The 12,821-nt window shown below is 39.9% G+C and overlaps 1 protein-coding gene across 11 annotated transcripts in view; it reads right to left on the bottom strand.

Moving 5' to 3' along the window:
- Positions 1–12,821, bottom strand: part of arel1 (apoptosis resistant E3 ubiquitin protein ligase 1) — a 129,530-nt gene that overhangs the window by 20,074 nt on the left and 96,635 nt on the right. For all 11 annotated transcript variants that reach the window (XM_089120077.1, XM_089120080.1, XM_089120076.1 and 8 more), the window contains 7 exons: positions 12,614–12,689; positions 12,393–12,502; positions 11,983–12,162; positions 10,845–10,970; positions 9,795–9,924; positions 9,652–9,710; positions 7,831–7,920 (listed from right to left, as the gene is read on the bottom strand). In XM_089120077.1, coding sequence (XP_088976203.1) covers positions 7,831–7,920; positions 9,652–9,710; positions 9,795–9,924; positions 10,845–10,970; positions 11,983–12,162; positions 12,393–12,502; positions 12,614–12,689 — 771 coding nt within the window. The remainder of the gene's footprint in view (positions 1–7,830; positions 7,921–9,651; positions 9,711–9,794; positions 9,925–10,844; positions 10,971–11,982; positions 12,163–12,392; positions 12,503–12,613; positions 12,690–12,821) is intronic.

Here is a 12,821-nt window from a genome sequence, read left to right as displayed (position 1 = left end):
AATAGGCTACAATACAAGGCTATAATGGCGTTTTCACCAAACTTTTGGCTGTTAACACTGGTTTCCCTGGCTATTTGAGTAAATGAAAACATAATACTTTTACATTTAAATGTGAATTTGCCGTCCACCACCAAACTCTCGGCTGCCCTTTTTTAAAAATAAAAATGCTGTCGACACCCGCGCAATGATTTATGGGGTAGGATAGGCCATAAAGTGTCCATTTATGTATCCTTCCTTTCACAGGGAAACGAAGGGTGCATTTGGTGTCGATTTTGAATCAGGGAAGCCTTCGTCACACTGCAATGACGCAAAAAAAACGGCCTTCGAATATGGCCTTCGGAGGATGCATAACTGAATTGGGACAGCCTTCATCCCACCACGATGACGCAATCGGCCTTCAAATACGGCCTTCGCGGATGCAGCCTTTGAATTGGGACGTCCTTCGTCTCGCGGCAGTGACGCAATCGGCCTTCAAATACGGCCAAGCGTCCTTCAAATACGGCCTTCGGAGGATGCAGCCTTCACATTGGGACACAGCTTGTATGTCTGGCACCGAACATAAAAAGGGGTCTGTGCACATACTGCTCAAATACTCCCCACCTCTCATGGGTAAGGTCCTGAGCTGATCTGAATGACAAGGAAAAGTCTTCCCTTGTGTCGATGAGAGAAGATCCTTGCACCACAGGGAAGACAAGGGCTAATTTTATAGCTAGATTGTCTCCACCAACTACAATTTCACTGGTCACTTCTGCACAATCACTATGACTGAGTAACCAAACTCTCGTACTCTTTTTTAAGTTAGCTCAATCAGACTGAGGAGAGGAAACACAACACAGTGTGTCTGGCCAAGGGTCTGCCATTACATCCACACCCATAGGTGTATTCCCCCTCACCAGATAGAGAAGAACAGAGGACAATCATCCTTTTGTGCAATACAAACAGATCTACGGTGGCCTGACCATATCTTTCCCACAACCTCACTACCTAGGGTTGGAGCTTACACAATCTGTACAAGGATTTCATCTGGGCAACAAGTTATATGTGTATATTAGGGGTGGCACGGTTCACAAAACCCACGGTTCGGTTTGTATCACGGTTTTAGGGTCACGGTTTTCGGTTCTGTACGGTTCTTGTTATTTTTTCTTTTAATCTTTAACACTCCAGAAATGTACTTCAGCATGTGATATATAGCTTAATTATCCACACTTTAGGATACAGTATTAAAAAAATATATATTATATTCATGCAATCATGCACAAACTGAATTTGACTCTTTGACTTTAAGCACATTTTGGGACTATCAGAGGAAAGCTAGGTGAGATTTAGATACAGCAAGAGAGAAGAAATTGACATGCTTTTTGTTTATTTGGCAAAAAAAATGAGAATGTGTATCACTATCTCTACAAGAACTTGTGCATTTTTATCACATAAATCTTATTTACACAAAGAAATTAACTTTCATGTATCAACTGCTAACTTTTGTAGCTCTTACCAAAATTCTATCTTTTAAAAGAAAAAGAGAGGAACTCTTAAAACACTGTCTTTTAAATGTCAATATACATGAAACCTCATTGCCTATAGATAATTAAGCTATAGCAATAGCAAAGGCCATAAACATAAAGTGAAATTTAAGTTCAACCTCAACACAAAAACAGTATCAACAATGCTTCTATTCCCAAAATGTGAGGGTACTTTTTTCCACTTAAAATTAAAGTGCAGGGTTTGGAAACGTACTACTGAAGCTCTTATCTATACACAAAGTGCCACTGTAGCGTTATATTAAAATATCATAACATGAAATCCAAAATGTTCCCACACACCGGACTTATACCATAGACTTATACGACGCTGGCGCATCCTCCAACTCCCTCATCTCTCCCACTTGCCATTTCTCCGCGTGCCGTGACCTGCAGCGCTCCATACTCCACTTTTACTGGCTTGTTTATTAACTTGAACCGGCGCTGCACAGAGCGATCCGTAATGACATCAAATACCGCGAAAGTGATGAATGCATATGGAGCCGACTCGCGCTAGACTGATGTTATTCACCGATCGCTCTGTGCAGCGCCGGTCCAAGTCGAACAAGTTTATGTCGCGCGAAATGAAAACACACGTCACACACGGGCACGAGGTTACATTGCGCATGCGTCGAACCGTGAGACGCACACGCGCTCCGAACCGAGACAAGCGAACCGAACGGTTCGGGTGTTTTTTCATGTACCGTGCCACCCCTAGTGTATATATATATATATATATATATATATATATATATATATAGTGGTGTGAATAAGTGTTGGCACCCATGCTAAAGTTGCCCTAAAAAGAGGAATAAAAAAATCATCTTTTGGATATTGATCTTATTGCCTTAATTAGAAAAATGAGGAAAACTCCAACCTTTAAGGACACCAATTTTCTTTGTGAATGAATGTATCATAAATAAATAAATGTTTTTCCTTAAAATACAGGGTGCATAAGTCATGGCACCCCTATGTTAAATTCCCATAGAGTCAGGCAGATTTTTATTTTTAAAAGCCAGTTATTTCATGGATCCAGGATAATATGCATCCTGATAAAGTTCTCTTGGCCTTTGGAATTAAAATATCCCCACATCATCACACACCTTCCACCACACCTAGAGATTGGCATGGTTTTACTTCAGTTAGCCGGTTTGATTTGCATTGAAAGATGATCTTATGGAATGTACCCCATGCCAACCCTTTTGGGACCGGCCTCTAGCGGATTTGAGATATATTGCAGTTTTTCGCACTTCCGGGTAGGCTTCATCTTTTAGATTGGAATGTTGCCGCTTGGTGAAAACACACAGAAAGTCATGTTGAAGAGCACTATGAAGAATTGGTTAAAATGAACTGGTTTGGGTTCAAAATATCCGACATCGTAGCCTAGAAATCTAGACGCACCCTAGTGGCAGCAAAAATTATTTTGCCACAAAGTGTGGTCTAGCAACTCTCCGTTGGCTTTTGAAGCGGAAAAACTAAACTCTGGTCCAGCCAATCACATCGTGTATAGAGTTGGTGGGCGGGTTAACACAATGACGGCAGAGTTGTGACTGCACCGTGATTTCCATATGTGATTTCCCTGATACTTGAAAACAAACAAGATGCAGCTGGCGAACAGCGGTCTTTCGATTCGACAGGATATGGCAAAAGTTTAATATATCAACTTGCTCCGCTGGAGGGAAAACGCATTGGACTCACTCATCCACAGCCGTTCGTTGCTCTGGTTGATTGTGGCGCTATCCTATTGCGTGCAGAGGGATATTGAAAGACAACCTTTTATCCCGCCCCTCGGATTGAGGTATGCCAATTGTGAGTTCCCAAACCTATCATCTTGATAGGTCTGGCTTGCCAGGCTACAGACATCGACCAACGAACAAAATTACGCAAGTTGTGTCACTGTGTTGTTGCAGCCAAAGGTGGAAACACCAACTCTTTAATCATTTAAAAAGCATGCATGTCCGCAAATATGAGGAATGCACCCAAATGCGTGTAACAGATAATCCCGGGTGCAATTCTTCATTTGTTCTTTACTTGTTATGACAAGACGATCAAAAAGTGGAAAGACATTACAAGTGCATTCAGGCCTACTTCATGTTGCACTTTTGCACTTTTTGATGTCCAGTGAAATCCCTCACTTTTTCTAGTTATATATTGTTGAAATACATATTTTGCCTGTAATTCAACCCAGTGAACTAAAATGTGATTCCATTTTTTTTTATCATATCGCAATATAGTAAGTAAGTAAGTAAGTACATTTATTTGTCCTCGTGAGGAAATTTGTTTGCATAGCAATCAAGTAGGCATTTCAACATACATACGACATACATCATACACACACACAAAAATAAATAAATAAAAGAAAAAATACAAAGACACATACTACTACACTTAGCCCATAATTCCACATACCCTACACTTATTAACTACCTATTTGATTTAAGCAATACCAGACCAGCTGAGTATCCCCCACAATGGTTTTTGCCTTGTTCATTACTCTTTCCCTGTAAATGCATTCCACACTTGGTAACGTGATCCCTAATAGTTTACTGGCCAGTGTTACTGTTTTCCTTACAGACTTCTTCTGTGCCTCAGTAGCATTTCCAAACCAGCAGATGATGCAGAAGGCCAACACACTTTCAATAAAAGAAGAATAAAACATCTGAAGCATTTTGTTGTGAACATTAAAAGATGACAATTTCTTTAAAAAGTACATTCTTTGTTGAGTCTTAGTACTGATGAGGTCAGACCACAGATCCCATTTAAGCTTATGGTCAATCACTATGCCAAGATATTTATAATTTGTAACCGATTGTATAGCCTCCCCGTTAATAAAAGTTAAATTTGATGATTGTGTCATTCTAAAATCAATGGACATTTCTTTTGTTTTTGTGGTGTTTAGAAGGAGGCTTGACTTTTCACACCAATTTAAGAAATAGTCAAGAACTGGCCCATGATCCTCCTCATCATCATACAGTAGACTCAACAAAGCAGTATCGTCTGCATACTTAATAAGGTGCCTGTTTGGTAAAGTGCTGGTACAAGAATTCGTATATAAAATAAACAATAAAGGAGATAAAACACATCCCTGAGGAGAGCCTGTGCAAGTAGACATCTTGACCGAGAGAGAAGTTCCTGTCCTGACCTGCTGGATTCTACAACTAAGAAAATCAACAATCCAAAAAATCAAGCCAGGTTCAAGTGAAAATTCTGAGGCCAGTCTATCCGCCAAAATACTGGGCTGGATAGTATTAAAGGCCGAGGAAAAGTCCACAAATAAAATCTTAGCGTGGGTCTTTGGTTTCTCAAGGTGAGTGTGCAATAAGTGCAATAGTGTCCCAATGGCATCTTCAACTCCCCTGGAGGCCTGATAGGCGAATTGCAAGGGGTCCAAGAGATGCAGAGTTTCAGATACAATGTACCTCTTTACTAACTGCTCGAAGCACTTCATGACCAGCGACGTTAGTGCAATTGGTCGATAGTCATTTGGTCCAGTGGGTCGCTGAGTTTTTGGCACTGGTATAATTATGGATGTTTTCCATAGTGTTGGGACCTTGTGAAGGTTAAAAGAAGATCTAAAAAGGTCAGTGAACACTGGTGCTAGCTGTTCAGCACAATGTTTTATGACCCTTCCACATATGTTGTCTGGTCCTGAGCTTTTCCGAGAATTACATTTCCTAAAAAGCTGAAGGACTTCTGATTCCTTGATGGTGAAGTTAGATGAGAGAGGGAGACGAGGGAGTGGAAGGGGTAACCCAGTGGTTGCTTCCATACTATTTCCCCTCTCGAAACGACAAAAGAATGTATTTAGCTGGTTTGCCAGATCAGGTTCATCACTCTGCAAAACCAGTGGAGAATTTCCCCTGCCCTTGTGTGGAACATTGGTCATAATTTTAATTCCTTGCCATGCCTCTCTAGGATTACCAGATGCCAGAGTGGCCTCTATCTTTTGTTTATAGCTATAATTATCCAGCTGTATTTGTCGTTTAATCTGCCTCTGTGAGTCCCTTCTCGCTGTTTCATCCTGATTTCTAAAAGCTTTTTTCTTTTGAATTATAAGATTCTTTAGTTTGTTTGACACCCATGGCTTGTCATTAGGAAATACTTTAAAAGACTTAGTAGGTATCACAGAATCTACACAAAAGTTAATATAATCAGACACTGCTACAACATGATCATTAATATCAGGGCTCTTAAAGACATCCCATGCTGTACAGTCAAAACACCCCTGCAGAGCCATAATGCTGTCATTGTTCCACACTTTGACAGACCTTTTTTGAGGCTTCTCCCTCTCCAGTAGCCTCTTATAGACAGGCCGAAGATGAACCACAGTGTGATCAGACGCCCCTAGTGGTGGTAGCTGGGATGCTGTGTAGGCGTCTTTGACGGTTCCATAACACATGTCTAAAGACTTATTTTTCCTAGTAAAACACTTAACATACTGATAGTATGTGCATAGATGTTTTTTAAGGGAACAGTTATTAAAATCTCCCAGGATGAACTTAGGAGCATCAGGTGAAAGTGACTCCAGATTCTGTGAGAGGTTAAAAAGAATCTCTGATGCTTTGTTGACATTTGCCTTTGGGTGTATATATACCACTGTAAGGAAAATTTGAGGAAACTCCCTTGGCAGATAGAAGGGTCGCAGAGAAACACACAGCAACTCGATGTCAGGAGTACAAAGTTTCTCTCTCACCGTAACTGCCCGGCACCACTCGTCCCTGATGAGGAAAACAGACTCCGCCTCCGCGAGCCTTCCCGGTGATGTTGGGGTCTCGGTCGGTCCTAAACGCCGAGAAACCTGAAGGTTCCACCTCACTGGACGCGATGTTACTATCCAGCCAAGTCTCAGTGATTGCCAAGACACACGCGCTCCTATACTCGTACAGGAAGCGGGTGTTAGCCGATAACTCCTCTGTCTTCGCTCTCAGTGATTGCGCGTTGATAAGCAGTGTAGTAGGTAAAGGGAGTTTGTTTTTCATCCTCTTCAGTCGAAGTCGAATACCACTCTTACGGCCACGTTTACGTTTCGACCGATTATTCCCTTCCTTAGGATTGGATTTGAGACAGTTCGGTATCAAGTCCACAGTAGTTAAATAGTCCGGGGGGATGTGATTGCGGAGCAGCAATAGGAATTCTCTGCTGTATCGTATTTCACAGGGTTTGCCGCCGCCAGCAGCATTGTCGAAGTTGAGCAAAGTATGTATTTAAAATCATAACAAGCAGTCCAATCACATACCATAAAACAAGATCGATGTTGTGGCAAACAGACAGACAAACAAAACAAATGCCTAACGTGAAAGCAGCGAGGCAGCCACAGAGCAGCGCCAAACCGGAAGACTTTTTTGATATAATATCGATCTCGTCCAGACAGAGAAAAATATTGTGATGAATTTTGCTCATATTGCCCACCCCTACCGCAGGGCTAACAAAATTTCTGGATACATGAAATGTGTGTCCTTAAGATTAACTAATGTAAACAAGTATATGGACTGAATAGCATGTGACAGCACTGAGCATGAGCATTCTAACTTTGCATTTTCTGAGGTGTTTGTCAGAACACTGTCAGGGTCGAAGAGCAGTATAATGGACTCCATAAGACCTCTGAATGTGTCCTGTGGTATCTGGCACCAGCACATTAGCAGCAGATCCTTTAAGTCCTGCAAGTTGGGAAGTGGGGCCTCCATGAATCAAATTTGTTGGTCCAGCATGTAGAATTTGGACACCAAGACAACACCATAAAAAAGTCTTTATCATGTTCTTCAAACTATCCCTGAACAAGTCCCCTGCAGAACATTGCCCAGAGCATAACACTGTCTCCACCTCTCTGACCAGTTTTGGTGCTATGCAGCCCCATATGCAGCAAACTTTGATGTACTGTCTGTTCAGACACCTTCTATTGTGGGCAGAATTAAGTTTCTCAGCCATAAGCCTTGGGTGCCCATGACCCCTACACTGGTTTCCCGGGTTATCCAACCAATTTTTGTAGGTACTAACCACTGCAAGCTGGGAACACTCCACAAAACTTGCTGTTTTGGCATGATCTGACTCACTATTTGACTCACTAAATAGCCATCAATATCAATATGCTCGCCCATTTTCTCTGCTTCCAACACATGGAATTCAAAAATTAACCATTTACTTGATGCCTAAAATATCCTACCCCTTGAAAGATGCCATTGTAATGATACAATCCATATTATTCACTTCACCTGTCAGTGGTTTTATTGTTAATCCGTATGTAAAACCCATGCTAGCTACACACCTTGAAAAACTAATGAAATACATTAATCTTTAAATATGTTAAATCACTCACCTTTTCTCTGAAGTGCCATGACCCTCCAACAATAACAGCGTGAGCTTTAAAGTCCTGTACGTTAATATCTCCTGTACCACACATCAACAACTGAGAAGAGAACCAAACAGTCAAACATTTAAATTTCACATGAGGAGACTTCACATGGGGAGTCTGTAAAAAAAAAAAACTTTAAATGGTTCGAATCATTGTTAAAGTTTCTGTCACATTTACCAGTACTTGGTGAAATCCAGTCATTTACTGTAAATAGGAATGTGTCTGATCAAGATTTTAAAGTGAGGGCGATATTTTTTTCTGAGCAGAATTAGCTTGTGTTCAAGTTGGTCAAGATTAGCCTCATTCACCAACAAAAGCTGCTTGGTTTGACTTCTGTAACTTGCTAAACTTCATACATAGCTACATTTTTGACAATCACTTTTGCCAACTACTTTCAGTGGAAAGTAACTAAAGCCTGCTTGAAAAGCAATATTCATTACATAATAGTGTCATATTCGCATTCTGGCTATTTCAATAAAGTCGAATTACCAATTAAACTATTCTCATTTATATATATTTCTGCTGGAGACGATGTGATGATTATGAAATAGTGACTGAAATACAGCCTATTAAGACAACATATTAAATCAACAAACACTACTCTTGACTAAATTCCTGGGCCCATATTCATAAAGAATCCAGTGCAAAGAGTCACTCCTAGTGACAAAATTCTAAGAAAATTCTTAGAAATGTGGGCCTTTACTCTTAAAATAAATAAAAAATCATAGTAAAGAAAAAAGTAATTCAGAGAGTATCTTAACCCTTAAAAGAGGTCTTAAGTTCAAACTTGTTAGGAGTACTGACGAGGACTTTTAAGAGGCTTAAGAGTTTCTTTAGCAGAGGAGAAATGGCAGAAAGATGACGAGGGAGAAGACGTGTTGCAGACAATGGACGACAGTGAGTTAATAAGACGATATAGATTGACAGATTTGACACCCAGCCCGAATTTTCCTTTAAGGATGGCCTAGTTCTTCTGTCCAGTCGGGCTTTTCCTTCTTGGTTTTGATCCCATGTTTGTTACATTACCAACATTCAAACCACCACTTAAACAGACATGCCAGCAATCAGTGCAATTGGAAAGAGTAGAACAATTTTTATCATATAAGCCAATCAAATACCTTATAGGAAATTAACAGCATGGTAAATAATAAAAAAAGGATTTATATACACATTTATATGTGTGTGTATGAAAGAGAGAGAGAGAGAGAGAGAGAGAGAAAATGGTAAAATAGGAACAATTTTGCATGTAATTTCAAAGTGATGGCCTAGAATAGACCCTATAGTTCCCTTCTTGGACAACCAACCAATCACATATTGTGTCATACATCGCAACAAGGTCAGCCTCGCCTCCTCACTAAGATGAAAGTTTTTGTCTTTTCCTTTCTCAGAGTTGCTCTCAGATCGGTCCCGAATCGCTCTTAAGCTAAACTCCTACGTAAAAGTTTTTAAACTAAATTAAGAGATTTCTGAGAGGATTCTTAGAATCTTTATGAATACAGGCCCTGATTTATAATAGAGACAAAATCTCCACAGACAAATAAATCAAACAATAATAGTGCAAAAGAAAAACTTTTTTTTTCATTGACAGATAACATCATTAACTGCTCCTCTCTGTCACTCACTAAACAGGAGGGTAAGCAAGACCTCATGCTCATGAGGCAATACTGGTGAGTCTTGGAAACTAGATAAGGTTTGTTCAAGTTGTCCCTAGTTTTGTCGCTTTGAGTATGTCAACTGAACTGTACTTAGATAAAGAAAAACAGCAATATTAACTATTGTTCCCACCTCCAATTCATTCTCATCAAATATGGCCAGAAGGTTTTCAGGGACCAGTTCATTCAAACCTAAAAAGAAGAGGTAATTTAGTTCATTTGAGATTGTTTTCTCATAAAGACACTGAATTTAAGAGTCTGATCATGGACTCTTACCTTTGAGGAAGTGCTCTACTTCATCTCGCACCTGACTGGCTAGTCTGTACTGGGCCAACAGGTTTAAGTAGTGAATTTTATTCTCATTGGTCACAGCAATTTGAGCACCACCAGATATCAATTCCACTACCTGTAACATTATTACTCTCAGTGAAGGTACACAACTAACATTCACCTGTATCTTCAACTAATAAGGATGTCATAGCTTGCTTCTGGAAGGCCATTGCCCTAGAGTTTAGCTCCAAACCTAATTAAATACAACTGAATCAGCTAATCGAGGTCTTCAGACTAACTAGAAACATCCAGGCAGATGTGTTTGAGGGTGCTTTCACACTGGAAGTTTAGCTCACAGCGGGGCACGGTTCACATGAAAAATTGCTAATGTGAAAGCTGTCATAAGGACCCGGGTGTGCTCTGGGGTACCGAACACAAGACTACCTGGAGGTGTTCGGTTGCTCCCGAACCGTGTTGCGGTTCGCGTGAATGTGAATGTGAAAGCAACATGGACTAGGGTGCACACTTGTTCAGAAAATAAAGTGACCTGCACAAGTGTTTTATCTGATTATGATGTATTCAAACAACACATTTGGAAATCCACTGTCTCCTCAAAAGAGTCCGTTTGCAAGCAGCAGCAGGCCACCTTATGCAACACACACACAGTAAACCGGTGTCGTTTACTCACCTGCGTATACCCGCGACCCGCGTTCTGTTTCTATCATGTGCCGTGCACGCTTGCGATAATGTAAGATGCATACAAATGCACCAGGGTCCGATAGAATCAAGTTGAGTGTGAAACCAGAGCAACGCCGCGGGGCACGCTGGGAACAAATCATGCCAGGGCTCAGACCACAGCAAACGAGCCCAGTGTGAAAGCGCCTTGAGTTAGCTGGAGCTAAACTCTGCAGGACATTGGCGCTCCAGGTACAGGATTGGACATTTCTGCCTTAAGAGCACTTCCATGCATACATGCATTGAACTGTATTATATTTGGAATCAAAATTTAAATGGAACAGATTTTATTTTTCATTTAATTGAATTAATGAGGATTACCTTTTCCAGGTGTCCCGACTTGCTATATTTTTCCTCTGCAAACACAAGGTCCATTTCACTGACATCATTGTTCAGAATGAAGCAGACTTTAGTTTTGTAAAATTCCTCATCATCTGTTTCAAAGTACTGGCAGAGAAAAGAACAACAAAAATGTAACAAACATTCATATGAATTAATCAAAGGAGAGTAAGTGATGTATTTACCTGCAAACTCTGGACCAATGAAAAAGATATTGTGCGTGTTTGTGTGTGTGGGGGGGATTTCTTAGAATCAGAAAAATTCTGATATTAGAATAGAACTACATGTCATTTCGTTAGCAACATTATTTGAAACCACTAATAGTAACATTCTAAGCTGTAAAATAACCATAAAAACAGAATTTACGGTTCATTTTTACAGTTCAGGTAATATAATTTTTGACAAAAACTAAATGTTTTAAACGATAAAACTCAGATCCCAGTCGGTAACACTTTACTTGAAGGGGTTTGTATAAGACTGACATGACACCTTCATAATTATGACATGACACGTCATGAATATAAATTAGGTTTTATGCATGTTTATGATAACTGTCATTAAGTGTCCTTCGTTTTATTATGACATGTTGTTTAATGCAAATATGACATAGTTTGAGAAGTCTTTGTTATGACAACTTGACATAAACCAAAACATCATAACCTGTCACTGCCTTTGTCACGACAACTTGACATTACTAAAACAACACAACCTGTCATAAATATGTCATAAACATGACATAGCAGATTAATGATCAATCTTAAGAAAGTACTTTGCTTTATGGGTTAACATTACATTAAACTGTCATGTGGTTGGTTTTGACATTGGCTGTCAACAGCAGCCAGGCTGAATGAAAAGTGCTTATGGAAAAGCAGAAATACAGCAGCAACACTACTTTACAGAGGTATAGGTGAAAAGAAAATGGCATCAAAACTTTTATGAAGTGTTTTTCAGAACAGTGAATTTTGCCAAAAGTAGACAAGTTTGCCGGTATGATTTCCAAAATTTGCTCCCAAACAGAGGGCACATGACTACACTTAAAATGGTATTCAATTGTAAATGAGGAATGTATCAGTACAGGTTAAAATATACATTTATTAGAAGGCTAAGAATCAACTGTCACCTTGTAGTTCATTCGTAATCCAATAATCTGAGCCAAGAAGGAGCGGGTGAATCGGGCTCGTACTAGCTGCTTGTAGGCCCCACCTAAAGCTGATTCATATAGACATTTCCCCACCACTCGCCCTGCAAACTCATACATCTTCACCCTCAGGTGAGGGGGACGCTCAGTGTTTGGGTGGACCTGCCCAAAAACACACACAAAAAAAAAAAAACTCATCAGATTTCAGCTCACAATATTCATAAGTGAATGTCTATATTACTGCAGTTCACTAAAGGTGATGGGTGTAATTTATCCTTTACAATTACTTTCTCCTATACCAGAACTCTTTAAATAATCTTTACAGAACATAGAGAAATGAGAATACATTTTTTTTTTCACAGAAAACTAATCAGAGGTAGATACTGACTTACCAACCCTTGGTTGTTGTCACTGAAGCGTGTGAAAAGCTGATTATTGGTATCAAACAGAGCCTTACAGATAAGCTCAAACCACTCACGCCTTGGCCCTCCCCAGTCCAGAGCTAATAAACAGCCAAACACAAACAGAACAAATTAACCTTTAAATAGGATTTATGTTTATTCAGACTGTTTGATAACACTGTGTTTCTAATAACACCAAACAGTTAACCAACCTTCCTCATCCTGGAACACAACTTCAAAGTTCTTACTCCAATCAGACACAGAAAAGTTCCGTGTGGCCTTCAGAGACTAAAAATGGGGGGAAATTAACATATCTTTTAATTCCCGTAAAAAAACAGTGTCTATACTACACAAAAGAAATAAAAGATTCCAAGAAATAAATAGGGCAGGTTTGTGTGAGTATGTTGTTCTGAAACCGGT

Source organism: Pimephales promelas, chromosome 15 (assembly GCF_988280905.1).
Source record: "Pimephales promelas chromosome 15, fPimPro1.hap1.1, whole genome shotgun sequence".
NCBI classification, from domain to species: Eukaryota; Metazoa; Chordata; class Actinopteri; order Cypriniformes; family Leuciscidae; genus Pimephales; species Pimephales promelas.
This window is presented reverse-complemented; position numbering and strand designations above follow the sequence as displayed.